We start from the raw sequence: 25,407 nt of genomic DNA on the forward strand, positions 1-25,407 counted from the left end.
CTGAGAAAACGGTTCCGATTACCCACGCTAATGGATATTCTTCCAAGAAATTCCACCAGAGGAGAAATAGTCCTTCTTGAAATTCTTCAAAGATTCCTCCAAAGATTCCTCCAGGAGATACTCAAAAATTCCTCTAATAATTTTTGCACGGATTTCATCATAATTCTTAAAAAAAAACTAATATTTTTCCAACGACTTCCTCAAGTACTTCTCCAGAGATTCTTCAAAAATTCTTCCATTGCTTCTACTCATAACTCTTGCAGAGATTTCTCAAGTATCGACCATGCATCTCGGCGTTCTTTTGAGGATTTAATAAGAATTTTTCCAAGAATTCCTTCAGAAATTCTTGCAAACATTCCTTAAGGAACTATTAAACCAATTTCTCGAAAATATCTTCAAGGATTCTTCAATAAGTTTCTCCAAGGTTTTTCTTTATCCTAGTATCGCTCCAGGATTTTTTTTTTTCCAAAAAAAACATTGGATACTAATCCAAGAGTACCTCCAAAGTTTCCCACACATTTTTCTGTAAGAGATTCTATAGGAACTTTTCTAAAAAATCCTTCTGTAATTCCTCCAAAGCTTTCTTCGAAATTCATCTACTCCAAGAGCTCCTCCAAACATGCATTAGAGAACTTTTGCTAGTGTTACACTTGGAACTTTTTATAAAAAGTTCTATTGTGATTTTTGAGAGGCCTAAATATTTTGAAAAAAAAAACTTTTTAATATTCCATCCAGCATTTCTTCGGTATTTATTAATGATTCCTCAAGAAAATCCTCCAAGATATCCTTTAGAAATGTTTCACCTTATACTCCTCATTTTAAAAGCTCTAACGAAGCCATCTTGTAAAAATTTAGTCTTGTAAGAATTTCTGCAGAAGTTTTCCAAGGATTCCTTGAGGAATTCAACCAAACACTGTTCTTCTATTTTCATCAGGAATTCTTTTGGAATGCCTAGAAACATCTTTGAAGTGATTAATGCTAGACTGAGATTCCATTGGAAATTCTTCTGGGATTTTTTTCAGAAATCACCTAAAAAATTTCTTCGGGATTTTTTCCAAAGTATTTCTTTTAAAAAATTTCTTGAAAGTTCTACATAGATTCTTTCAATATTTCTTCAAGGACTTTCTTAGAAACTCCGGCGAAGGTTTCACAAAGCATTTATCCAAATATTCGTTGTATTATTATTGAATAGTTTCTCCATTGATTCTACTGAGGGTTCTTTTTGCGGCATTTTTACAAGGATTACTTTAGGAATTCGAAATTCTAAAGGAATTTCTTCAAAGATGCCTTATGAAATTCCTGTTACAGTTCTTTATGGTTTGTTTGTTTGTTTGTTTTATTAACGACCCTTTAATCAGTTGTGATCATTCGGGTCGGGTTTCGAATTCAATAGTTCTTTATGGTATTTTTCCAAAAAGTAATTTTAATAATTTATAAAATAAATCCTCTTGCTTCATCTCCAAAGATTCTTTTTTGTTTTTTTTTTCTGAAAATTCTTATTAATGTCTTTATTATATTTCATCAAGCAATTCTTCAAATACTGCCTAAGACATGAATTTCGCCAGGAGTTTGACCAGGATTTTTGTCAGAATCTACCAAGAAATCCTTTTAGTATTTTTTGAAGATTACTTTGAAAGCTTTAACAAAGGCATCTTAAAAAATAAATAATAATGCAGAATTTTTTTCAAAGATTCCTTGAAAACTCATCCAAATACTGTTTAATATTTTTTTTTCATGAATTCTTTTAGAATGCCTGGAAGCATCTTTTAAATAATAAATGGATGTCTAAGATTTCAATGAGAATTTCTCTGTGATTTCTTCAGAGCCACTTAAAGAATTCCTTTGGGAATTTTTCCAAAGTATTTCTTGAAAAAATCTGGAAAGGGTTTCTTGACAGTTCTGCGTAGAACTTTAAGAATTTCTTCAAGGATCTACTCAGAAACTTCTGCATTTCAGAAAGCATTTATTCCATCTCGTTGTTAAATAAAATTAAATTCATTCAAAGATGTCTGCAGAAATTGCCCAAAGTTCTTTCAGGTAATTTTCCAAAGATTTATTTAGTAATTCATCCAATAAACCCTCTTGCGATGTCTCCAAAGATTATTATAGGATTTTTATTCAAAGATTCTCTTAGAATATCTTAAAATGATTTCATCAAGCATTTCTCCAAGTACTGCCCTAGAAATTTAATGGAGAATTTTTGCCTGGAATTTTACCAAGAATTTCGTGTGGAAATCAACCAAGAAAACGTTTGTAAATGCAAAGATTTCAACAATTATTTCTACAATTATCAATGCAAGATTTTTTCCAAATTTCAGAATTCTTTCAAGAATTCTCAGAAAAATCCCCCCAATTAATTCTACTGAAATTCCTTCAAAGAACCCTTCAGGTATTTTTCCAACGATTTTTTCTCGATTTTTTCATTGATTCCTCCAAAAATACTGTCAGTGATAACACTAAGGATTTTTTCGGATTTTCCTCCCGAAACGTCTAAAAAAATGCTGTAAAAATTTCATCAGGATTTTTTTTTTCGAGAATTCATTCAGCAACTTCTACAAATAATCTTTCTTGGATATCTTTTTAGATTTATTTAGAAGATACCTCAAGGACTTCTTCACAAATTTCTCTAAGATTTCTATCAAAAGATGCTACGTCGATTGCTTCGGGAACTTCGTTTAGCAGTTCTGAAGGCATCCCTTTTTTTAATATTCCCAAGAGTTCAATAAAGAACTTCTTCCACGATTGTTTTGAGTTTACTCCGAATGACCACGTCAGAAATTTTCCTGAAGAATTCTTATGGGAATTCCTTCAAGGACCGCTTTTTAAAATTTATTCCTGCGTTTTTTTATCTAGTTCATTTATTTTGGGCTTAATCGTAGTGTTCATTTTAAAATGCTTCCAAGGATTCATCTAAAAGTGGATTTCTAAAGATTTTTTTTTCAAGCATTTTTTTTCAGAAATTCCTCCTAGGATTGCTGCAGGAACCCGTTCAAAGATTCCTAAAGCGATTTCTTCAAGCCCTCTCTAACAGTTCGTCCAAATATCTTTAAAGAAATTCATGTAAGGATTTAATTTCTTTCTTCAAGTGTTCTAGAATTCTTCCAAAGATTCCTCCAAGATACGAGGAATCCTTTTAGGGTTTAATCATTAAACAATTAGAAAAACTCCCTGAGTACATCCAGAATGTGTTTTGGGAAACTTGTAATGAAACTTTACGGCAATATTTCAAGAATTTGGGACGAAAAACAATTATTATTTTTACTGTTATTATCTATCCCAACCGCAGGACGAAATACACTGGAACCTCTTCTTACGCGCATAGTTGGGGCTGCATAAATTAAAATTGCACATAAATTAAAAATGGCATAACGAGGGAATCTAGTTTGCGAGAACATTTCTTGCTCCTGGGCTTAAGGTCTTGAGGTGGGGATAAGGGGGTTTCCAGAAAGTTTTCAAGGGGGTGCAGGGGCGTTTTAAGCGATTGTTTCAGGGGATTTGAGGAGCTCTTCAAGGGCGTTCTGTCAAGATTTGTTGGCGTTTTGATGGGACTACGGGGAATTCAGGGGCATTTCAATAGTGTTAAGTGGGTTTCAGAGACGTTTCAAGGGGCTTTAAGCACAACTCAGAGACCTCAGGAGCCTTAAAAAGCCGTTGCAAGGGGTTTGAGGGGCGTTTCAAGGTAATTCAGATTCATTTAAGAGAGTGTCGGAGTGCTTCAGGAACATTTTAAGGGTGTTCCTAGAGGCTTTAGGGGCGTTTGATACCATTTCAGGGGCGTTTCAGGGGTTTTCAGGTGCGTTTCAAGGGGTTTATGGACCCAAATAAATGCGTCCAAAAGGGTTTCCGAGGCATTTCAAATTGAGTATGATGATTTCAAGGGCGTTTCAATGGGATAACGGAAATTTCAGAGGCTTTTCGAGGCATTTAGGTCAGGATCGTCTCAGGGAGTTTCAAGAACACCTTTGAATAAAGGGTATTCCAGGAGCGTTGTAATATTGTGATGGGGTCTCTAAAATCCTCTAAAACTTCCTGAAATGCCTCCAAGATTCTTCTGAAACCCCATCGGACCCCATGTAACGCCCCTGAATCTCGCAGAAAATGCTTTGAAACTTCCTGAAATGCCTCTGAAAACCTCCTTAAACCCCCTCAGACTCCATGTAACGTACCTGAGAGGCTCCGAAGCCCCCGAAAACTCCTCCGTAACGTCTCTAAATCTCGCCGAAAATTCTCTGAAACTTCCTGAAACGCCTACAAAATTTCGCTTAAACCCCCTCGAATCCCATATAACGCACTTGGAGGCTCCGAAACCCCCGAAAACTCCTCCGTAACGCTTCCGCAACGTCTCTGAATCCCGTCGGAAATGCATCGAAACTTCCTGCAAAGCCCTCGGAATCCCCCTAAAACTCCCTCGGACCCTATGTAACGCACCTGAGACTCTTTGAATCCCCTAAAAACGCCTCCGTAACGCCTCTAAAACCAGCCTAAAATGTTCTGAAATGCCTCCGAATCCCCCTTAAGACCCACTTGGACCCCATGTTACGCACACGATGCCTCCGGAAACCCCCGAAAACGTACCTGTAACGCCTACAAAACCCGCCGAAAATCCTCTGAAACTCTCTGCACGGCTTTCGAAACCCCCAAAAACCCCCCTGAGATCGCCTGATACTCCGCTTAAACCCCCTGGGACCCTCTGAAACGCCTCTGTAACCTTCCTTTACTCTCCCCTATAAACACCCCTGGCCGCCGTTGTAGTAGTTCTTAATATTGATTCTGAGTAGTTTTCCCTTGGATGTAAATTATTACGAACTCTTGGATACAAAATTCGTTTCAAGAAACTTTTGAAGAAATAAAAAATGATTTTTTATTTTTTTTCTACGAGATCCTCTGGGTAAATCCCTGAAATCAGTAACAAATTTTGAAAACGACGTATAATCAATAGTGTAGCATTGATTATACGTCGTTTTCAAAATTTGTTGCTGAAATATTCCATAGAGGATAAATGAAGGAATTTCTGACAAAAATAAGGAAGAGCTTCAAACAAACTTTAGTGAAACAAATTAGTTCTTGAAAACTTCAACAGGGTTTTTATCTAATTCCCGTCTATCTAAGTACCGACCGATAATGAGCGAATTAATTCTTGTACCTCACCTGATACCTCATGGCCAATCTTATATCATTTACAGCTTTCTAAATTGGCTTCCATATCCTGTAAAAAAATATTTTGAAAGAACTATAATTTCCTAAAAATATTAAGATTGAATAATTGTCCCTCAAATTCTGTTTCCGTCTAGTCCGCGTCCATTTCGGGCACAACCTGAATTCAATTCCCGGCACAACTTCTACGTGACACTATGGTACATATAATGGTCAAAATTATAATTTGACTGTAGGTGTTTATTCGAAAAGTCGGTGAAATTCTTCGCAATCCAAATCAAATCATGTGTTCTAAGTTCTTTTAGCAGAAAGCTAAAAGCCGGATGTAGCTTTAGAATAACGATCAATATAGTTCAAACAATATTTTTGCCCACCAGATCATAATACGTCATCACAGTGCAACGAACAAACCTTTCTCTGTGGTTGTGAAACACGATATTTCGTATGCAGAAAATCCATGCACACATTTGCATCTTCCCCAGACGAAGACAACCTTTTTGTTTACATTTTACCGACGGGAAAAGGTGATTTATTCGACAAAATGAACAGCGTTTGCTACATTCTGCAGCAGCGAAACCCAATTTAAAAGTGCTAGAGAGCTTTTATGGAGTCAATTGAAGGCTGCTTCAACAAGTGAATCTGGCGAAGTGAAAATTGAACGGTGATAAAGAACAATTGGGCTAGCTGCAGCTTTGGCGCGATTACCTTCGTTATGCAAAACGAGAAAAATGTCAACTCGTACCTAAATGGAGTGAAATTTAGAGTAACTATTCGATTTTCAGTGCTAAAGAGGCTGGTTATCGATAGTTTTCATATTTTTATTTCCATCTAATGAGGCGTTGGCAAAGACAAGTCGGAATATCTGTAATGTTTGGCAATTTTTCGTCTGATGCGACGAAAATTAGCGCATATGACGAAGAAAATGTTTATGCTTCATTTTTGAAAATAAATCGTGGTAAATCTGTGGAATGACCCTTTCTTGTTTCAAAACAAATTCGTTAAATATCAGAGACTTAGATGTTTATTGGATTTCAGTAACTAACGGCCAAAATATCTTTTATTAAATCCCTTGTCACTTGTGAAAGCGATAGAATATATTCTCTTCACTCTTCTATATGACTTAGTGACAGACACCTAATTCTGTGCAGGGAATTACAAAACATATAAAACATACATGTTGACCGAGGGCTGTGGGGGCGTCGCATTCGGTGCCCGTCAAGGGCACTTCAACATCCTCTAACTTAGTTCCTTATTTGCAGACCTCATAATTAGCTACTCATCTTGGCTCACCACAATATTCGGATAAGCATGTCCCCAACATTACTCATTCCAGTATGAAGATAATGAAATCCGTCATCCTTCATCCCGGTCGCACACTGACTGCCTGCCTGCCAAACTGCCTTCGTTCCAAATTGCCAACAAAGCCACAACATTTATCATTTTGTCGCTCGCTTCTCGAACCCAACTCGGGCATCTAAATAAACTATATATTCCTGCTAATGAATGTGGCGAGCCGCCAGAAGCCTGTCTTCAAACGGATTCCGCTCCAACCAGAAGCGGGCGTGTTCGTTTGGGGGGGTATCCAAAACTAAGCTCCGTGCTTTGAATTTTTCCGCATAAAGCACGTGGGACCGACGACCGGGCGTCCGCTTCAATTCCTTCATTTAAATTATTTACCCTGAAGTATATTTTGATTCCTTTTGCTATTGTCGTAGCTCGGGGATGCTTGGCGCAAATGCATTCCAAAGCGACGACGACGACGACGTTTCCCAAGCGTCTTTGGGAACTTATTTCTCCTATGACAGAAAGAATATTTGATGGCAGAAACATGAGAAAAGGTGCATAACTATACGGGAAGGGTATGCTCTTCTCGACGGTATGATTTCTTGTTGGTGCCAAATGGGAATTGCATTGCTCTAGCGTTTCGGTAGTTTGTTATCTTATACGAGCTCTGTTTGCCCAGAGGAAGAACTGAATGTGAAGGTGCCTAGGTGCATCCTGGATGACTTCACCCGGCAAAAAGTTCTTTATCTTCCATGGGAAACGTTCAATTTGGTACTGCTGACTGCACGTTTCTAGTCTAAAGAAGTTCAACAAAGTGAATAATTGCTCACTCGTTGTGCTCGTTTCGTTCTTTGAACGCTCAAATTCAATTAATCAAACTTCAAGCTCTTCGGATGCATCCGAGGAGTATGTTCAGGTGCATCTAGGGCGTGCCCGTTTTGGGTGAGGCATTGTTAAAGGGACTGAGTTGTTGTTCACAAGAAAAGGGAACGTTCAAAAATTACGTCCAACATTTGGGGGAGGGGGGGGGTCTAGAAAAGTGTGACAGTACGTGTATTGGGTATAGGGAAATTGCGTGACAGAGGGGGGAGGGGGGGTCTAGAAATCCCGAAAAACGATGGACGTAATTTTTGAATCTTCCCAAAACGAAAACCTAATTTTTCCCTCATTTTCCTGTGTTTTGTTCCAGGCTCTATTACACACGCATGACGTGGTAGCTAGAGAAGTATACGGCGAGGAAGCGCTACGAGTAACACCACCACCGATCGCACCCTACCTAAATGGAGGCAACGACGATATCGACAACGGTGATACCGGCGACCTGCAGCATGTCACGCGCGTCCGTCTGGTGCAGTTCCAGAAGAACACCGACGAACCGATGGTAAGTGCTGGGTCATCGATATCCTACACCACCATCCTAACTCATCTAATGTGCCTATCGAATCTGAAACGGCTGTAAAAGCCTTCCACTTTACAATCGGCAATCCACACATCAAAGCGAACCTCTGCCACTAGTTTCACCAACTCCCTTTCTTCCCCTCTTTTCCCCCTCGCAGGGCATAACGTTGAAGATGACCGAGGATGGCCGGTGCATCGTGGCCCGGATCATGCACGGTGGCATGATCCACCGGCAGGCGACGCTGCACGTCGGCGACGAAATCCGGGAGATCAACGGCCAAGCGGTGCAGAACCAGAACGTTAGTCAATTACAGCGCATGCTGCGGGACGCGCGTGGTTCCGTTACGTTTAAGATAGTTCCTTCATATAGAAGTGCCCCACCACCAGTTGAGGTAAGTACCAAGAGAGGCGACGCGACGGGAGCTTTGAAGACTCTTTTTTTTATTGAAGAAGGAAAAAGCCGGATGTGGGATGATATTTGCCGTTGCCAAATAGAGGCGTACATATTCCATTTTTTTTTCTTTCGGGAAAAAAAATCCTCCACTCCAGCAGCGGATGTGTTTGCCTTGCCGTCACTAACAGAGTGAGTTCTTTTTTGTACCTTTTCGTACCGGTCGGTGGTGCGGCCGCGGTCACGAAGTAGAAATTGAAATTGTAAACGATTCGAGCAAACAGAATCCTCTCGGCTTGCTGGTTGGCATACCATACATTATCGGCGTTATGCTGGTTGGATGCACAAGTACCATACTGATGCACCGTATCAGATTTTGGTAGCATTCGTTTGTATATCCGGATAGGAAATGGTGATTTATTCTTCAATTCAACCTTGTTCGTTTTGTATTTCAGAGATTAACGGGAAAACGAAATCGGAGAGTTTCAATTGAAAGCATTTTAGTTATGTTGTAATAACTGGGCATATCAGATTCGGACAGTAACGATTTATATGCAGACCTAGGCATCAATCTAGAAAAACAACGTATGAAATAACTTTCAATAGCTTATAACTAAGCCACTTCTCGAGTTTTAATGAACAAAGATCTAAACTCACGGAGTTGGTGTCATACGCGCCAGTGTGGGCAAAACCATGTGAAATGTTTTTTTTTTTTTTTTACGTCTAAACTATAACAATTTTGAGAATTCTTGCGGCATTTTCTCTAAAAATTCCTACCGATTTTTCTCTGGAGATTCTTTCATCAATTTCTTTGGGAATTTCAAAAGATTTTTTTTCAAATTCTTTCAACAAATCCATTGGAATCTCTTTAATGCAATCCCTTTGAGGATTCCTTTGGGAATTTAGCAGGCAATTTCTTTGGAAAGCTCCTAGGTAATTGCTTAGGCTTTTCCGGCAATTCTCTTGGAAACTGCTTTTGCCACTCCTTTGGGATGTAATTCAGGAATTTGACTAGGAACTTCTTCGGCTATTCTTGGGAATTTCTTTAGCAATGCCTTTGGGGATTCCTTCAGAAATATTTTTCTGATTATCCCCGCCAATTTTGTTGGAAGCTTTTTTGATAATTTCATATTGGTCAATTACATCGGCAACTTTTTAAGAATTCATCAGGCGATTCCTTTTGCATTTTGCTTGGAAGTTCTTTCAACGATGTCTTTGGAAACTTATTCAGCATTTTTTTTTTGAAATTTCTTCAACGAATCTCTGTTAAATACATCTTCGGCAGTTTCTTTGGGAAATTCGTTTGAGGACCGTTCGGTGAAATTTGTAGATAATTTCATTGCAACCTACCTTCACCAATTCATTTGTAAAGGCCTTTGGCAAAGAAATATCTGACGAAATTTTCAAAGTAATAACAGACCGAATTGTGGAACGAACTACTGAAAGAATACCCATAGAAATTATTGAAGAAATTTCTAAAAAAAATGCATGAGAAAGCTACTGCAGAATTGATGAATGAGTTTTCGAAGTAATTTCTATTTGATTTCTTAAATTCGGACAAAATAATTGCTGACGGAAGTCCCAAAGGAACTACTTGATCCAGGAAACTCCAGAAAAAAATACTGGGGAAGTTTCTGAAGATAATGCATGAGAAAATACCCAGAGAAATTGGGAAACCATTTTAAAAGACGGGCTCGGAGGTCTAGTGGCTACTGCTTCTGATTCATACGCAGAAGGTCCTGGGTTCAATCCCTGGCCCGTCCCTTTCCTCCTACTTTGTATCTTTCTATATACTTTCTCCCTTCTCTCTTCATATACAACTCATGTATATTCACACGATCATAGCCATCGCTAGAACAGAAACGGGTAGAAAAAATTCGTTTCTTTGCCTTCTAAACTTTCACAGCACAGTGTCTCAATCCTACACTCACGCAGAAAAATAAATTGTAAACACAATTAAATTCTAGTTCAAATCAACTGATTTTTCAGTTTACTATAGCGACAAACTGATTTCTAGTTTAAACTGAACTGTTCTATTGTTTGATAATACAAATATTTGCATTTCTCGAAATTTTTGACAGTTTGTTAAAACAAACAGAGATATGGTATTTTCAACATGAAATAATGGATTGATTCAAACGACTGCACTTTTGCCACTAACAAACCTGGAATGTGATTGTGTTGGTGACGGCAGCAACTGCGGCAGCTCGGAAATCTATTTTTAGACCGTCGGTAAGCGTATGGGAAGGAGAACGACTAAAAAAAGACAAAAAAGGCGAAACCGGTCAACTTTTTGTGGATGCTGTCGTGAGTACCTGCGCGTTATCCATCACGGTCAAAGCTGCACTTGGAAGTTGGTGTGATGGATTTGCTGGACCTTCTTCGTTGTGGCGATGTTGGGGTAAGCATTTTATAGATGTGTGAGTGCTTTCGGACCAAGTTAAGGATTTTTATTTTGTTGAAACAAATGAAATTTTTGACCTTATATGAGATGATCGTAATCGGTTGTTTTTATCGATAAACTCTAAATGAAAACAATTAAATCTAACTTTGGAATAAGTAAATTCTCAGTTTGAAAATCAACCATGCGTTTTATTGTTTTAAACAAGCGCCATTTTTCTGCGTGCAGAAAGACGGCTTGTTGTAATGACCAACATAAAAATGTTTTAACCTTCTTACACCCATAAGAAGGGTATAAATATCGCTTGGAAAACCGACTTTCGATCCGAGGCTCGCAGGGTCAAGTCACATATACCAATCAACTCAGCTCGACGAATTGAGCAAATGTCTGTATGTGCGTGTGTGTGTGTGTGTGTGTGTGTGTGTGTGTGTGTGTGTGTGTGTGTGTGTGTGTGTGTGTGTGTGTGTGTGTGTGTGTGTGTGTGTGTGTGTGTGTGTGTGTGTGTGTGTGTGTGTGTGTGTGTGTGTGTGTGTGTGTGTGTGTGTGTGTGTGTGTGTGTGTGTGTGTGTGTGTGTGTGTGTGTGTGTGTGTGTGTGAGTGTGTGTGTATGTGTATGTGTGTGTGTGTATGTATGTTACAAAAAAATGTCACTCACGGTTCTCAGCCGTCTGTTGACCGATTTGAGTTCTCTTGGAAGCAAATGAAAGCTACTACATCCTAGTAGAACGCTATTGAATTTTATTTTGATTGGACGTTCGGTTACCGAGATATCTTTCAAAGAGTGCTTGGGAGTAGTACAACTTAATTATTTTAGATATTTTTGACAAAGTGTATCACCTTTTGAATTTCATTCCGATTGGACATTTTGTAACCGAGATATCTTTCGGGGAGTACTTTGGAGTAATACAACTTAACTTTTTAAAAGGTATTTGACAAAATGCTTCATGATAAATGAATCAGCCGTGTGTCAATCGATTTGAGTTCTCTCAGCATCAAATAAAAGCTACAGCATCCTAGTAGTATGCTATTAAATTTCATGCCGTTTGGACATTTTGTTTCCGAGATATCTTTCCAGGAGTACTAAGGAGTAATAAAATTTACGCTTTTGAGACAAAAAAATCTGGTAGTTGAGCCCATGGTCGATGATCCTATTATGGAAAGCAATCAACTACAATATTTTCTAGAATGACCAAAAATCACAATCATACATATGAATAATACAACAATAATTTTAATAAGTGTAAGAAGGGTTCTGTTCACCATAGGTGGATTAATTCAGGTTTTTAAATTTACCATGGCAAAACGTGATCATCGAGTCATAAACGCTTCTTCAGTGCGTTTTGATTCCTCTCATACCAACCGGGCCCATATAGCCGAGGCGGTAAACGCACGGGTATTCAGCATGACCATGCTGAGGGTGACGGGTTCGATTCCCGGTCGGTCCAGGATCTTTTCGTAAAGGAAATTTCCTTGACTTCCTTGGGCATAGAGTATCTTCATGCCTGCCACACGATATACACATGCAAAATGGTCATTGGCAGAGGAAGCTCTCAGTTAATAACTGTGGAAGTGCTCATAGAACACTAAGCTGAGAAGCAGGCTTTGTCCCAGTGAGGACGTTACGCCAAGAAGAGAGAGAGAGAGACCAACCGGTTCGATAGCCGAGTGGTAGCGTGCGAGCCAGATGATCTCAAGGGCGCTGTCCATAAACTACGTAGGCTTTTTTTCGGCCATCTCAGACCCCCCCCTCCCCCCTCGTAGACTTTTGTTCATACAAAATTTTCGAAATTTGTATGGAGCGTAGACTTTGGCCAGACCCCCCCGTCCCCCCCCTAAGAGTCTACGAAGTTTATGGACAGACCCAAGGTTCTTGGCTTGAACCCGGTTGCCAACATAAACTTTTTTTAATTGTAAATCGAGTCCATGGTAAAATTGAAAACATTAATCTGTTGAAATGAAACGAAAATCAGTCTGCACAAATTTAGTGGCGTTGTGTATTTAAATTGACCCTCAGAATAGGAATTTCAACCGCAAGCCGCCTTTCAGTGTATTAGATAACGCCTACAAGTTATGCAATCAAGCGAAATGTGCCGCACCTCTTTAGAATAAAATACACAATTCTATCACCCTGGTATGGACTTATCCATCGGTGTACGGTGTCAAAATTTCGATTATTATCAAACTTTCATTTATGGAAAAATTTAACGATTTCCAATTAGAATTGAATAATTCTGATTAGGAATAGACGAGTGCACCGATGAACATTGAGTTCACTGAGCCTGAAAATTTTTGACAGCACAGCGGGGTCGACTCCCAACAACTTCTACTCAGAGATGCATCACCAAAATGCGCTGATAATATTTTTCTTTGATTTCTTACATGAATTTACATTTAAAGTCATGCATATGCATATAGTTAATGCACTAGCCCATATTTTTGCAACTTCATCGCGAAAACTAGATGCAATAAATTAAACAAATTTTCAGCTGGGTAGAAGTTGTTGAGAGTCGACCCCGCTGTGGTGTCAAAATTCGCGGCCCGAGTGAACTTTCAGCGGGCGGTGCACTCGTCTATGGCCCAGATCTAGTGTCAAAATTCTCGGACCGCGATGAATTCGGTTCATCGGTGGATAACTCCATCCACGCATCAATGTGTGAACATTCTGCCAACCAAGTCCCACCAACACTCCGAAATCCGCATGAATTTGTGCTGACGCAGATGTGGATAAAAACGATTGCAATCATCACTTCATTACCCTTCCCCACATTGACCGGCAACATGACATGGCAGACGCCATTGTCGGCCAAAAATAGAAGATCATCAACACTCACACACTGAAGATGCCTGCTAGTCCCCGGCAGATATCTCATTGGTTCTATGTGTGAGTGTAGCTGGTCTGGCGATACTGGAGTAGTATCTACGGGCGATCAATCAAGCACAAGCTCAAGCTGAATGGGAAACCATTTAAGAAGGGATTTCCCAATGAGTTATGAAATATAAATACCCACAGGGTTACCGAAAAAATTGACGAAATAAATACCACAAGAATAGCTTGATCTATTTATACGTCGTGATGAAAGTGAACTTTTGAAGCTCTTTGTAGTGTTGCGAACGGCAGGTATGAGCACCGACAAATGAAAACGCGCAGTTCATTCATCTAGCCTATGCTGTAAAGCTGTAATTTATTTGTCTATTACATAGAACATTCAACATTCAATGCCACGGACTGGGGAGCATAAATTGTAAAAGTGCGTAAGGGCATAAGCAGACGATATTTTGTGCATAAATAGGTATATAATCCCGCAAAAACCCGATACAGTAGACCATCTTCATTTTTTATTGATTCTATCTACAAGATGTGCAGACAACATTGTAAAATAACACAGTTTTTTTTTCTTTGATGTAATCGACCGATCCCTTCCTTGGAAGCGTTGTTATGAAAGAGCATAATTTTAGCACTACTATTCGGAAGGATTTTCAGAGGGTGTCAGGGGGGTTTGTTTCAAAGGGTTTTAGGCCATGTCAAAGGAGTTTCGAGAGGATATTCAAAGGGATTCAGGGAGCTCCACCTGAGGGACCGTACCTGAAACCCCTTGAACCACTCCTCTATCCTCCTGAGATCCCATGAAACGCTCCTGCAAGCCCTCCAGAAACATCCAGAGAACCCCTAAACGCATCTCAAAGACAGAAAACCCCTGTCCTAGAGCCCTCGAATCCTCTCTGACACTACTTGGACCTTTTTTCGAACCTCTCTAAGAACCCATGTAATATCATCTCTATTGATACTGAATAGATCTACCTACACAGCAAAAAAACTCTTGTGATATCACATCATTTTCGCTGCACATCAGTCGCATCGTAAAAGTGATGTAAACAATTACATCATTTTCATGCAACAAATTAGCCGCCGCAGCTTGAGATTGGGTCTAACAATCGCTAGAACCGGATCTATTGATAAATCATATATAAGTAAAATATTGGCATGGATTCGTACACAGATCCGTTGATTATGAGGCATATCCCTTACCACTCAGCTATTTCATCGAGTTAGAAGGAAGGTGATAAATATGATACTGCTTCTAGGAGTTTGTTGATACTTTCCGGTGCCAACTTGTTGGGTTTGTTGTTACTTTCCGGTGCCAACCAGGGTTGTGCATGGTGAGTGTGATAATTGTTGGTAAACGATGTAACCGAGTGAGATTACGTTTGAAAATGAATACATCACCTGAAATTACGCGCCTGGATATTACAAAATTATTTGCTGTGTAGTATACTTGGAATGATCCACCACATGAGATATACGACACTTTTCTCAAACCGGTGGCTGATATGAATAATAGCACCACGTGATGACCAAATTTTGAACGGAATTGTATTTGTAAAAATTCTTATTATTTCCGGATTTCCGGGAATCCAACAATCAATAACTTTTTTAATACAATGTTGTTAAATTTAGCCCAGCGTTTGCAATCATTTTTTTTAACTAAAACCTACTAAAAAGTTAACCGAGACACTCGGAAATGTAATAATCGTAAAATTAAACAAATTGGTAAGAGAATCAACAAAACTATACTGTGACGTTCGCCAACTATGCAAATCATTCATAGGGTTTATGTCTTAAATGTATGAAGTACATGTTTGACAGGTCGTGGACACTCCTTACACCAATGAGGTACAGATACAGGTGGCGCAGATAAAGATTGCTAACCACTGGTTGTCTCTTTTGTTCTCCCGCTGATCAACTGTAACTCAATTAGTGACGTCACTAAATGAGTTACATTTGACCAGCGGTAGAACAAAAGAGACAACCAGTGGTTTGCAATGTTTATCTGCGCCACCTGTATCTGTACCTCATTGTCCTTACACAGCAAAAAACTCTTGTGATATCGCATCATTTTCGCTGCACATCAGTCGCGTCGTAAAAGTGATGTAAACAATTACATCATTTTCATGCAACAAATTAGCCGCCGCAGCTTGAGATTGGGTCTAACAATCGCTAGAACCGGATCTATTGATGAATCATATATTAGTAAAATATTGGCATGGATTCGTACACAGATCCGTTGATTGTGAGGCATATCCCTTACCACTCAGCTATTTCATCGAGTTAGAAGGAAGGTGATAAATATGATACTGCTTCGAGGAGTTTGTTGATACTTTCCGGTGCCAACTTGTTGGGTTTGTTGATACTTTCCGGTGCCAACCAGGGTTGTGCATGGTGAGTGTGATAATTGTTGGTAAACGATGTAACCGAGTGAGATTACGTTTGAAAATGAATACATCACCTGAAATTACGCGCCTGGATATTACAAAATTATTTGCTGTGTAGGTCTTCAAACTCTGTGGAGTTCAGACTTTTATATCTAAGAAAATAGTTTTGCTGCAGAAGTACAGTAATTGCGAAATATTGAAATTATTTTTTTAAGGCATGAAAAAATCGGCGATATCGAGACTTCCAATAAAAGAAATAATTCAAGGATGGTTTCAGAAATTTGTTGCGGGAATTCTTCAAAAATGTATTTAAAGTTTACCCATGAAATTCCTGTTCGGGCTCTTTAAAGATTCTATTAATAATTCATTCGGAATTTTCCTCCCAGGTTCTTACAAGGGCTAATTCCGATATTTGACTAGTTGTTGCCCTGAAATTTCCCAAGGGATTACTCAGAAATTCTTCGAGAGATTCTTCAAAAAAATATCGAAGGATTCATTTAGAAAACCATCCATGAATATCTATAAAAAAAATCTCCAGTGATTCATTCATAAAAATCTTTAAGGAAATTCAGCCAAGAATAGGGTCTTTGAACCATATGACAGGGGGGGGCTATTTTGAACACTTTTCGGTATAACTTGTACATGGCTACATACTGTACGTATGTATCTCACCTTGCATCAAAAATCAAGTCAATTCTTCCAAGATTTACTTACATATAGCAGTAAGTGTTCAAAATCGGTCCCCTTCCCAAATGGTCCCAGAGCCTACCAGCGAGAGTTACTCCGAGAAATCATGCCGAAATTTCTCCATAGGTTTCTTTAGAAATCCATACTCGAATTATTTCAGGAAATCATCCACGGATTCCTTCAGAAACGGACATTTGTTTTTTTATCGTACAAATTGGGCCGAAGGGTCTCAGATTTTCATGAACAATTTTCCACAGCCTGGGCTCATGAATATACGAACAAATAAAAAATTAAAAAAATTCAGGGTCGCCTATTTTCCCGGAAAACTCAGGTGGAAATTCTTAGTTTTATCCTTACACTACTTACTTTGAAAAATCATAACTAAAGAATGAAGCATCATAGAAACAAAGTTTTCTACAGTTGAAAAAAATGGTAAAGAAAAGCCGGAAAAACAACGCCCGAACTCGTGGAGAATTTTCAAAAAAAATATGTTTGAGAAGGTTATTTCATAAGCTTTAACCGCTGAATTTTTGGAATGCACCTTTTATTTCGTTTTTGAGGTATGGCCAATTTTATTAAAAAATGTCCAAATGTATCATATAAGCCTTTTCTTTGATAAATTATAACTCGAGAACGAAGCATCATAGAAACAAAGTTTTTTAACGAAAATGAAAGCAAATTTTCTCAGGAATTCTCAGGAAAAAAAATGAAGTGAAGAAAGTTTTCGACAAAATTTTCCACCGTTAAGAAAATTCAAAAAGAAAAGCCGGAAAAACTTTTCCTGAACTCGCGGAATATTATCAAAAACAATATTTTTGAGAAGGTAATTTCATAAGCTTTGATCGCTGAAATTTTTGGAATGGGCTTTTTTTTTCTTGCTTGAGTTATGGTCAATTTTGTGAAAAGTATAAAAACAAGTGCATTCCAAAAATTATAAAACTACCTTCTCAAAAATATTTCTTTGAAAATTTCCCGCAAGTTCGGGCATAGTTTTTCCGGCTTTTCTTCATGAATTTCCTTAATGGTGAAAAATATTCTGGAAAACTTTTTCCTTCCCATTTTTGTTGGATTCCTGAGAAAATTTGCTTTCATTTTCTACAAAAAAAACTTTGTTTCTACGATGCTTCGTTCTTGAGTTATGATTTTTCAAAGAAAAGGTTTATATGACACATTTGGACATTTTTCAACAAAATTGGCCATAACTCAAAAACTAAAAAAAAGTGCATTTCAAAAATTTCAGCGATTAGAGCTTATGGAATAACGTTCTCAAAAATATTTTTTTGATATTTTTTTACGAGTTTGGGCATTCCGGCTTTTCCTTACGAATTTTCTCAACTGTGGAAAAATTTGTGGAAAACATTTTCCAGTCCATATTTTTTTGGATTTCTGTGAAAATTGGCTTTCATTTTCTAAAAAAAAAACTTTGTTTCTATGATGCTTCGTTCTTGAGCTATGATTTTTCAAAGTAAGTAGTGTGAGGGGATACAAAGAATTACCACCTGAGTTTTCGGGGAAAATAGGCGACCCAGAATTCATTTTTTTTTTGTTCATACATCCATGAGCTAGGGAAAAAGTTTCATGAAAATCTGGGACCCTTCGGCCCAATCCCGTACGGTAATAAAAAACATGCCCAAATGCTTTCAGCAGTTTCTTCAGAAAATCAAGTTCAGATTTCTCCCAAAAATTTCTCCAAGGACTTTTTTCCAGAGACTCCTTCAGCGATACTTCCCACGTTTCCTTAAGAAATTCTTCCAGGGATTCCTTCAGGAATTTCCCAGAAAATTCCATCAGAAATTCTTTATGAGATTCCTCCATAAATTCGTTCAAGTATTGCTTGCTTTAAGAAGTCTTTTATGAATTTCTTCCAAAAATGTTCCATTGATACTTTTCGAAATTATCCTAGGAATTCGATCCTAAATCTTTCTTCCCGGGATTCTTTAAGAAATTCTTCCAGGGCTTCTGATGTCCCTTCAAGAACTTATCCGAGAAATTCCTTTTTTTTTGTCTCTCCCTTCGGATTTTCTAAAGGGATTCCTTCTGGAGATTCTTTCAAAAATTCCTACAGATTTTCTTCAAGAAGTCCACCAAGGGTTTGATGAGGAATTGCACCAGACATTCCTTCGAAAATGCCCGCTTGAATTTGTCCAGAAATTTATTGTGGGATGCATACAGAAAATCCAAAGTTCATACAAATTTCTCTAGAACTCTCTCTTTGTAAAACTCTAAGAATTTTTTCACAGATTCTTTTAGGCATTTAATATTTAATAGAAATTCCTACAGGAATATCTCAAGAGTATCTCAAGAGTAATGTTTCTAAGGATATAGATCTAGAAGCTTATCTAGCCCTTTCGAGCTGGAGGGGGCATATATGACCCCAGCGATGAAACTGAGCGCTACAAACGTATTTGACGCCAATGAGGTTACGATAGCAGAAGAGAAACACTCCGGCATAAAAGGGCTAAGCGATTTCTTCAGGTATTCATACAGGAATTTCATCAGAAATACATTCACAGACTGCTTCAGATCCTCCATGAGTATTGTGGGGTTTCCTTCAGAAATTTAACATGAAATTCATTGTTAAATTCGTCTAGGAATTCCACCAAAAGTTTCCAGAGGTTTTAAGGAAGTTCTTAAAAACTCCTCTAGGGATTCCTTCAAAAATTTACCTGAAATTTCTTCAGATATTTCCTTATAGATTAATTTAAGGACACTTCCTGAGATTTCTACAGGGATCGTAGAGGAGATTTCTTTCTTCAGGATTTCTTTCAAAAACTCCTGCATGGATTCTTTCTGAAATTTGTTCAGGGATTAATACATCAAAAATATCTCCAGAGGCTTCTTCATAATTTTTTCTAGGGGATTTCTTCTGGGAACTACATCAGGAAGTTCTGAAATTTGTTCAATTTACTTTAAAAGTCCTATTGAGATTCTATCAGAAATTCCTACAAGGGTTTCTTTTAATCTCCTGCAATTCCTTCAGAGATTTTTACAGGAATTGTTGCAGATATTTCCCGTGGGTTTTATTTTCAGAAGCTTCTCTAGAAAATATACATAAAAATGAAGGAATTCCTAGACAAATTCTTGATAATTTTCTGGAAGAATTCCTGGATAAAAAACCTTGAAGAAATTTCTGAAGTTATCTTTGGAGGGAATCCTGAATGAATGCCTACAAGAATATTTGAAAAAACTCATAATTCTCATGTTTCTCATGAAAAAAACATGAGAAACTTCTGAAAGAACTCTGAAAGCAAATATCTTATCTGGAGAATTATTTGTAAGACATCCTGCAGACACAAAAAAAACAAACTTAGACCAGTTCCTTTTTAAAGATATGTTTAAAAAAATACCCAGAAGAACTAAAAATCACTCTGTATGTATTTATAAAAGAATTTATTGTAAAATTCCTTAAAAATAACATGGAAAAGATTGTGGAGCAATTTCTGTTGAAATTTTGGAGAGAATTTTTGGTAAAATTTCTAAAGCATCACCAGAAAAATCTGCTAAAACTCCAGAAGGTTCCTTCAAGGTCTCCTTCAAGGGCCTCCTGTTAACCTAGTGGTTAAGGCTATGGATCGCCCATCTGGAGACGGCGGGTTCGAATCCCGTTCCGGTCGGGAAAATTTTCTCGACTCCCTAGGCATAGTATATCATTGTACTTGCCACACAATGTACAAATTCATGCAATGGCAGACAAAGAAAGCCCTTCAATTAATAACTGTGGAAGTGCTCAAAGAACACTAAGTTGAAGTTAGGCCAAGTTCTAATGCGAACATCGAGCCTAAAGAAGAAGAAGAAGAAGTTCCTTCAAGAGAATCCCAAGCAAAGGCACAAATTTTCCAAATGGTGGAAAACGTGCCTGTGGAGCCGACTTACTAAAACAATTCCCTGGAAAAACTTCTGGATGAACTTCCACAAAAATTTCTACAGAACCTCTGGTAAAAATACAACAATTATTTCTGAAAGAGTTCTTGGTTTTTCATTTTTTTTTTATTTCTAAAGAAAAAACCCTTGAGGTATTTCTGTAAGAATCTCATAATATCTGTAAAAAAATCTCTTAAAATTGCATCTTTTGAAAAAACTTTTGGAAGAATTGCTGATAAATCCCTGGAGAAATTCCTTGAGTATTCCTTGACAATGCAATGAAATTTTGAACGTTTATGAGTTATATACATAATGAGTTTCAAAAAAAAAAATATGACCTAACTTAAAATTGTAAACACGGTTTTTCTTCTAATGAAATACCACACTAGCCAAAACTTCAATATCGCTTCAAAATTCATTTAAATTCACTCTAATTGACTTGAATATAAATATGTTTTGAAAGTAACAAAATATTCGGCAATGAATTGAAAAAAGTTATGGGATGCATGTTAAAAATAGACCATTTTTATAAAAAATTGAATTGCTATAACTTTTTTTTTCTAATAAACAATTTGAAGTTAAGTCGAATGTTTTCCAAAGCTCAACAAACACTCAAAATGTCAAAGCGTTCGGCTCATGGAATCCGGAGATATAACTGTGTGTGAAGAATTAGCTAAAGTTAAAATTCACAAATAAAAAAAATTAAAAAAAAAAAAAGATATAACAGTATAAAGTTGGCTATTGGATAATTATTCTTTTTTCTAGAATATTGCTAACTTCATGTAGAATAGCCTGATCTTTCTAAAATTTGGATCATTCATGAATAACTTATTTATCAGCTTTCAATGAAAATTTGAGAATATTTGATGCACTTTTCGAAAAGTTACAGCTCAACAGGTTAGATATGACGAGTTTTAAAAATTATGGCAAATATTTAAAAAATGTGCCACACTTGGCAATGCAGTGCACCAAGTGTACCGTGGTATACGATCTGAAACCCCCTGTTAATAATTTACATTTGGAGATTTTCAGTTCATATGATAAAGTGGCAAGCAGTGATATAATGATATTTGAAAATCGTAAAATTCATTCAGACTAATGATACCCATAACTATTTTGCTTATCCATTTCCACTCATGCAGCTATTCAGGATAAGACCAGCGCCCGTTTTAGTAAGTATGCCTTTGAAAGAGTAAATGGATGAAACATCACACGCATAACACCTCGCATGCTGATATCTGTATCCTCATTTTATTCGTTTTTTTTTTCTTTTTGTTTTTGTATGATTATGTGAATGTTACCTTGATAAGGTCCATTGTAATTGTTGCTGATTTCCAATTACGATATATGCATCTGAATTCGAAATTGAACCTAATTAGCGTAGGCAATCTATTATTTTCGCGTTAATGGCGCTTCGTACAATTGTAATGGAAACTAGTGCCTATTTAAATTCATTTTCAACTAAATTTCAAGCACACAAACAATTAAACCGTTTATTACGCGAATCGTAGCTCCGACCGTTTCCTGCATGATTTGCTCACATCATAGCATCGAACCACTAGCAATTAACGTAATTATGTGCTCCCCTATGATTACCGTTTGCGGTGCATCTTTGATCCATAAAATTACCGTGGATTTCGTTCCGTGATAAGTGATAAGTGCGACGTTGTCGAAAAATGCGAAAACACATGAGGCGAAACTGGGTGAATTTCCTCATTTTTTGTTTTTTTTTTATAACGAAGTAATATTTCCAAAATTAGTTTTCATACTCAGTTTGAGAAAGCATCTGTGTATCTACTGTTTTTTTTTTTCCTAACGGAAAACATTTTCCAATTTCAAAAAAGCAATTTTTTAACGAAATTTTGAAAAATATTTTTTTTAACTGTGTATGAAAACCGAATTTGAAAATATTGCTCCGTTGTTTAGTTAAAAAATAAAAAAAATGAGGAAATTCATGCAGTTTTGTCATAAGTAGGCAACTTATTAGTTAAATCACGCAAATGGCCACAACGTACTTTTTCCTGGAAAAGTAAGGGACATTTGCACTAAGTACGTCGAGCCTATTGAACACGAATATATGCACTCCATGGAAAGAACGTAAATAGCAATATACGAAACACAAATCACACAAAAACACCAAATGCACATGATAAACAATCTTGAAAATTTATGACACTCAGCTCTCATATGAAAAAAAAATAAATAAAATACGATAAAAAATCTATTTTAAGGTGAAACAGGATACATTTTCCATATCTTGGATTTTGATTTTTTTTTTTTTTTTTGAAAATTTCGAAAAATTTCGTATTTGTGAAAAAAAGGAAAATTGATAAACATCAGGATATTTAGGAATTTAGAAAATACTTCGATTTATCCTCTAACTGTGCACTGTGTTTCGCCTTAAAACATAAGAATTTTCGTCAGCAAATTAAAAAAATAATAAAAATAAAAACTTAAACTCATTATGCATACTTTATGTGTATGATTTTTTATTTAAAATTTCAAATAAAAATTAAAATGATTGGGTAATTTAGAAAATTTAACAAAACTTTAAAAATGTATATTAAACTTTTAAAATTTATATTTTCATTTCACAATACTTCAGATATTGAATTGATTTTTGAGACACCCCATTAGCCAACCACTCCAATAGCATTTAATGCTCTTCTGTTGGTTGTTGGTTTGCTCTCGTATCGAATGAGCTCACCCGTTCCAACTGAGCACACGATGCGATGTTGGCAAACTAATTAAGGCTTCATTTGGTTGGTTCATATAAAAAATAATAATTTATCCTCATCATCCATCCGGGGCAGAATTGGTCGCAAATAGAGAAAAAAAAAATTCGCCGTCATCGGCAGCAATTCGAGCGTACAAAAAGGGGCCACTCATTTACATTACTAAGTGGGAATATGAATGTTTTATTCCAGTTGTATGTTCATTTTTTATTTCACATTTTTTCCACCGAAACATTCGAGGTTATCTTTATTTGCATTTCGGCTGCCGTCATTTGCATGAGTGGATCAGTAAGGATTGTTTTTAATTTCCGTACCAGATTCGTTTATTAACACAAGCCAGCTTTACATTGAACGCCGCAGCACATAAGCTCGATGAACATTGAACACGACGCATACGTACCTACCAATCTACTTGCAACATTGCCGCCCATCCATCCCTAGGTGCGAGCAACCAAATTAATCGGATTTGTTCTTCTTTTTCCCGGTCACCCTCCAACCCCACCTGGTCGATCAGATTTTCGTTCGTGCCCAGTTCGATTACGACCCGTTGGACGACGAGCTGATTCCGTGCGCTCAAGCGGGGATAGCTTTCCGAGTTGGTGATATACTACAGGTAAGTGGAAAATAAATATGGGGGGATAATAATTATTTTGCCTGATTGGTCCACGAACAATCGAATACAATAATCCTTCGCCTTCCTGTTCTCAGATCACAACTTCCACTTCTTGTTTTCTTCCTCTTCCCTTTTTTCGTCCTTTTTCTCTTCTTTCCTTTCTCCTCTTTTTTTTCTTCTTTTTCTTCTACTTTTCCGTCTTGTTCTTCTCTATTTCTTTCTCTATTTTTTCAACCAATGTTTTAATTCTACTTCTACAACTTCATCGTATTCATCTTTTTTGATACTTTTTTGTTCTACACTGTTTCGTTTTTTTTTCAACTTCTTATTTTTTCTTATCCTTCTTCTTCTGTTTTCATTTTCATTTGTTTTTCTCCTTCATATTTTTTGGATGTAGCAAGGATAAAACATGCTTTTCAGCTTAGTGTTCGGTGGAAACTTCATTAGCATAGCATAGTTGAATACTCACAAAGTCCACCACTTTGGGTGCCAAATTGAACCTTCTGCAGTATGAAACCCATGGAGCCGCATGGTTGTACTTGCATCGAACCCGACATTCCACAGACTAAGCTGTGTCCTTACATATCATTTCAACTAATAATCTCCAAGAAACACACTATTTGTCAAGCACATTCGTACTCGTACTAATCGGATTGTTTTTTTCCAACCCAAACATCGCAGATTATTAGCAAAGACGATCACCACTGGTGGCAAGCCAGACACGATGCAGCGGGAGGTTCAGCCGGTTTGATACCTTCGCCAGAGCTTCAGGAGTGGCGCATTGCCTGCCAGTCGGCGGATAAGACCCACAAGGAACAAGGTAGGACTTGCTTCTTGAGATCGCAATCTTGCGTTCTCAATCATCTGTTATTGGTACCTACTACATATATACATTGTGTATTGTGACTACTGTTGAACAATTTGTGTTACACATATCCCCCCACATATTGCATCGCATCCTCCCACACAACACTCGGGCACATTCACTCCCATACCTACACTCCCAGCAGGCAAGTCAAGGAGCTTTAGAACGAACGGCAACTGTAGCGCACAAAGTTTTGCATATATTCAGGGGAAAATTCAATAAAATACGGACTGGCTGACTGAGTGGCACTGCGCACGATGCACCCAGCATAGTGTGCACATAACCTTGTAGGATTTACAGTAAAACTTTCATTCGATTTCCATAACGTTCCATTAAATGGCATCGATAAATTCTGCCGCTCGCTACACATCGACTTCGATGTCACCGAGTATGGTCGTAGTCGTCGGAGTCGTAGTCGTCTTGTGGAGCAAAACAAGAATCATTTCCCACTCACTGGGAAGTGCGGGGTTAAATGCTCCTTCTAAAGAAACAGCGCGTGCAATTTAGTTCAAAATTTACGAAACCAAAATCCTTAAACCTCTTTATATGGTGGTCTTTATGCAGTTGAAGCAACTTGTGTATGTCCTGCATAAAAAGGAAGAACTATGTAATAGAAGCATTGTATATAAGAAAATATAATAATGACGATAACTATAGATTCAGCACCAGTAAGGGACAGCACAAAAGGAGATCCGAGGACGATCCAAAGGAGGGTGGAACGAATGGTCAAACTAGAAGATTCTAACGGTTGAGCATTAGGGGCGTTATGGAGTATTCAAATGGGTCTCGTAGGAATTTCAGGGGTTT

General features: G+C 37.5%; 1 protein-coding gene across 12 annotated transcripts in view; it reads left to right on the forward strand.

Moving 5' to 3' along the window:
* The window catches only part of LOC109623069 (peripheral plasma membrane protein CASK), a 259,898-nt gene that overhangs the window by 186,247 nt on the left and 48,244 nt on the right, over positions 1 to 25,407 (forward strand). For 6 of the 12 annotated variants that reach the window (XM_062846932.1, XM_062846933.1, XM_062846935.1 and 3 more), the window contains exons 2-6: positions 7,628 to 7,819; positions 7,995 to 8,228; positions 21,530 to 21,559; positions 23,628 to 23,735; positions 24,417 to 24,555. In XM_062846932.1, coding sequence (XP_062702916.1) covers positions 7,628 to 7,819; positions 7,995 to 8,228; positions 21,530 to 21,559; positions 23,628 to 23,735; positions 24,417 to 24,555 — 703 coding nt within the window. The remainder of the gene's footprint in view (positions 1 to 7,627; positions 7,820 to 7,994; positions 8,229 to 21,529; positions 21,560 to 23,627; positions 23,736 to 24,416; positions 24,556 to 25,407) is intronic. The other 6 variants (XM_062846934.1, XM_062846936.1, XM_029860297.2 and 3 more) reach the window with 2 other exon arrangements.

This window comes from Aedes albopictus, chromosome 1 (genome assembly GCF_035046485.1).
Source record: "Aedes albopictus strain Foshan chromosome 1, AalbF5, whole genome shotgun sequence".
NCBI lineage: Eukaryota > Metazoa > Arthropoda > Insecta > Diptera > Culicidae > Aedes > Aedes albopictus.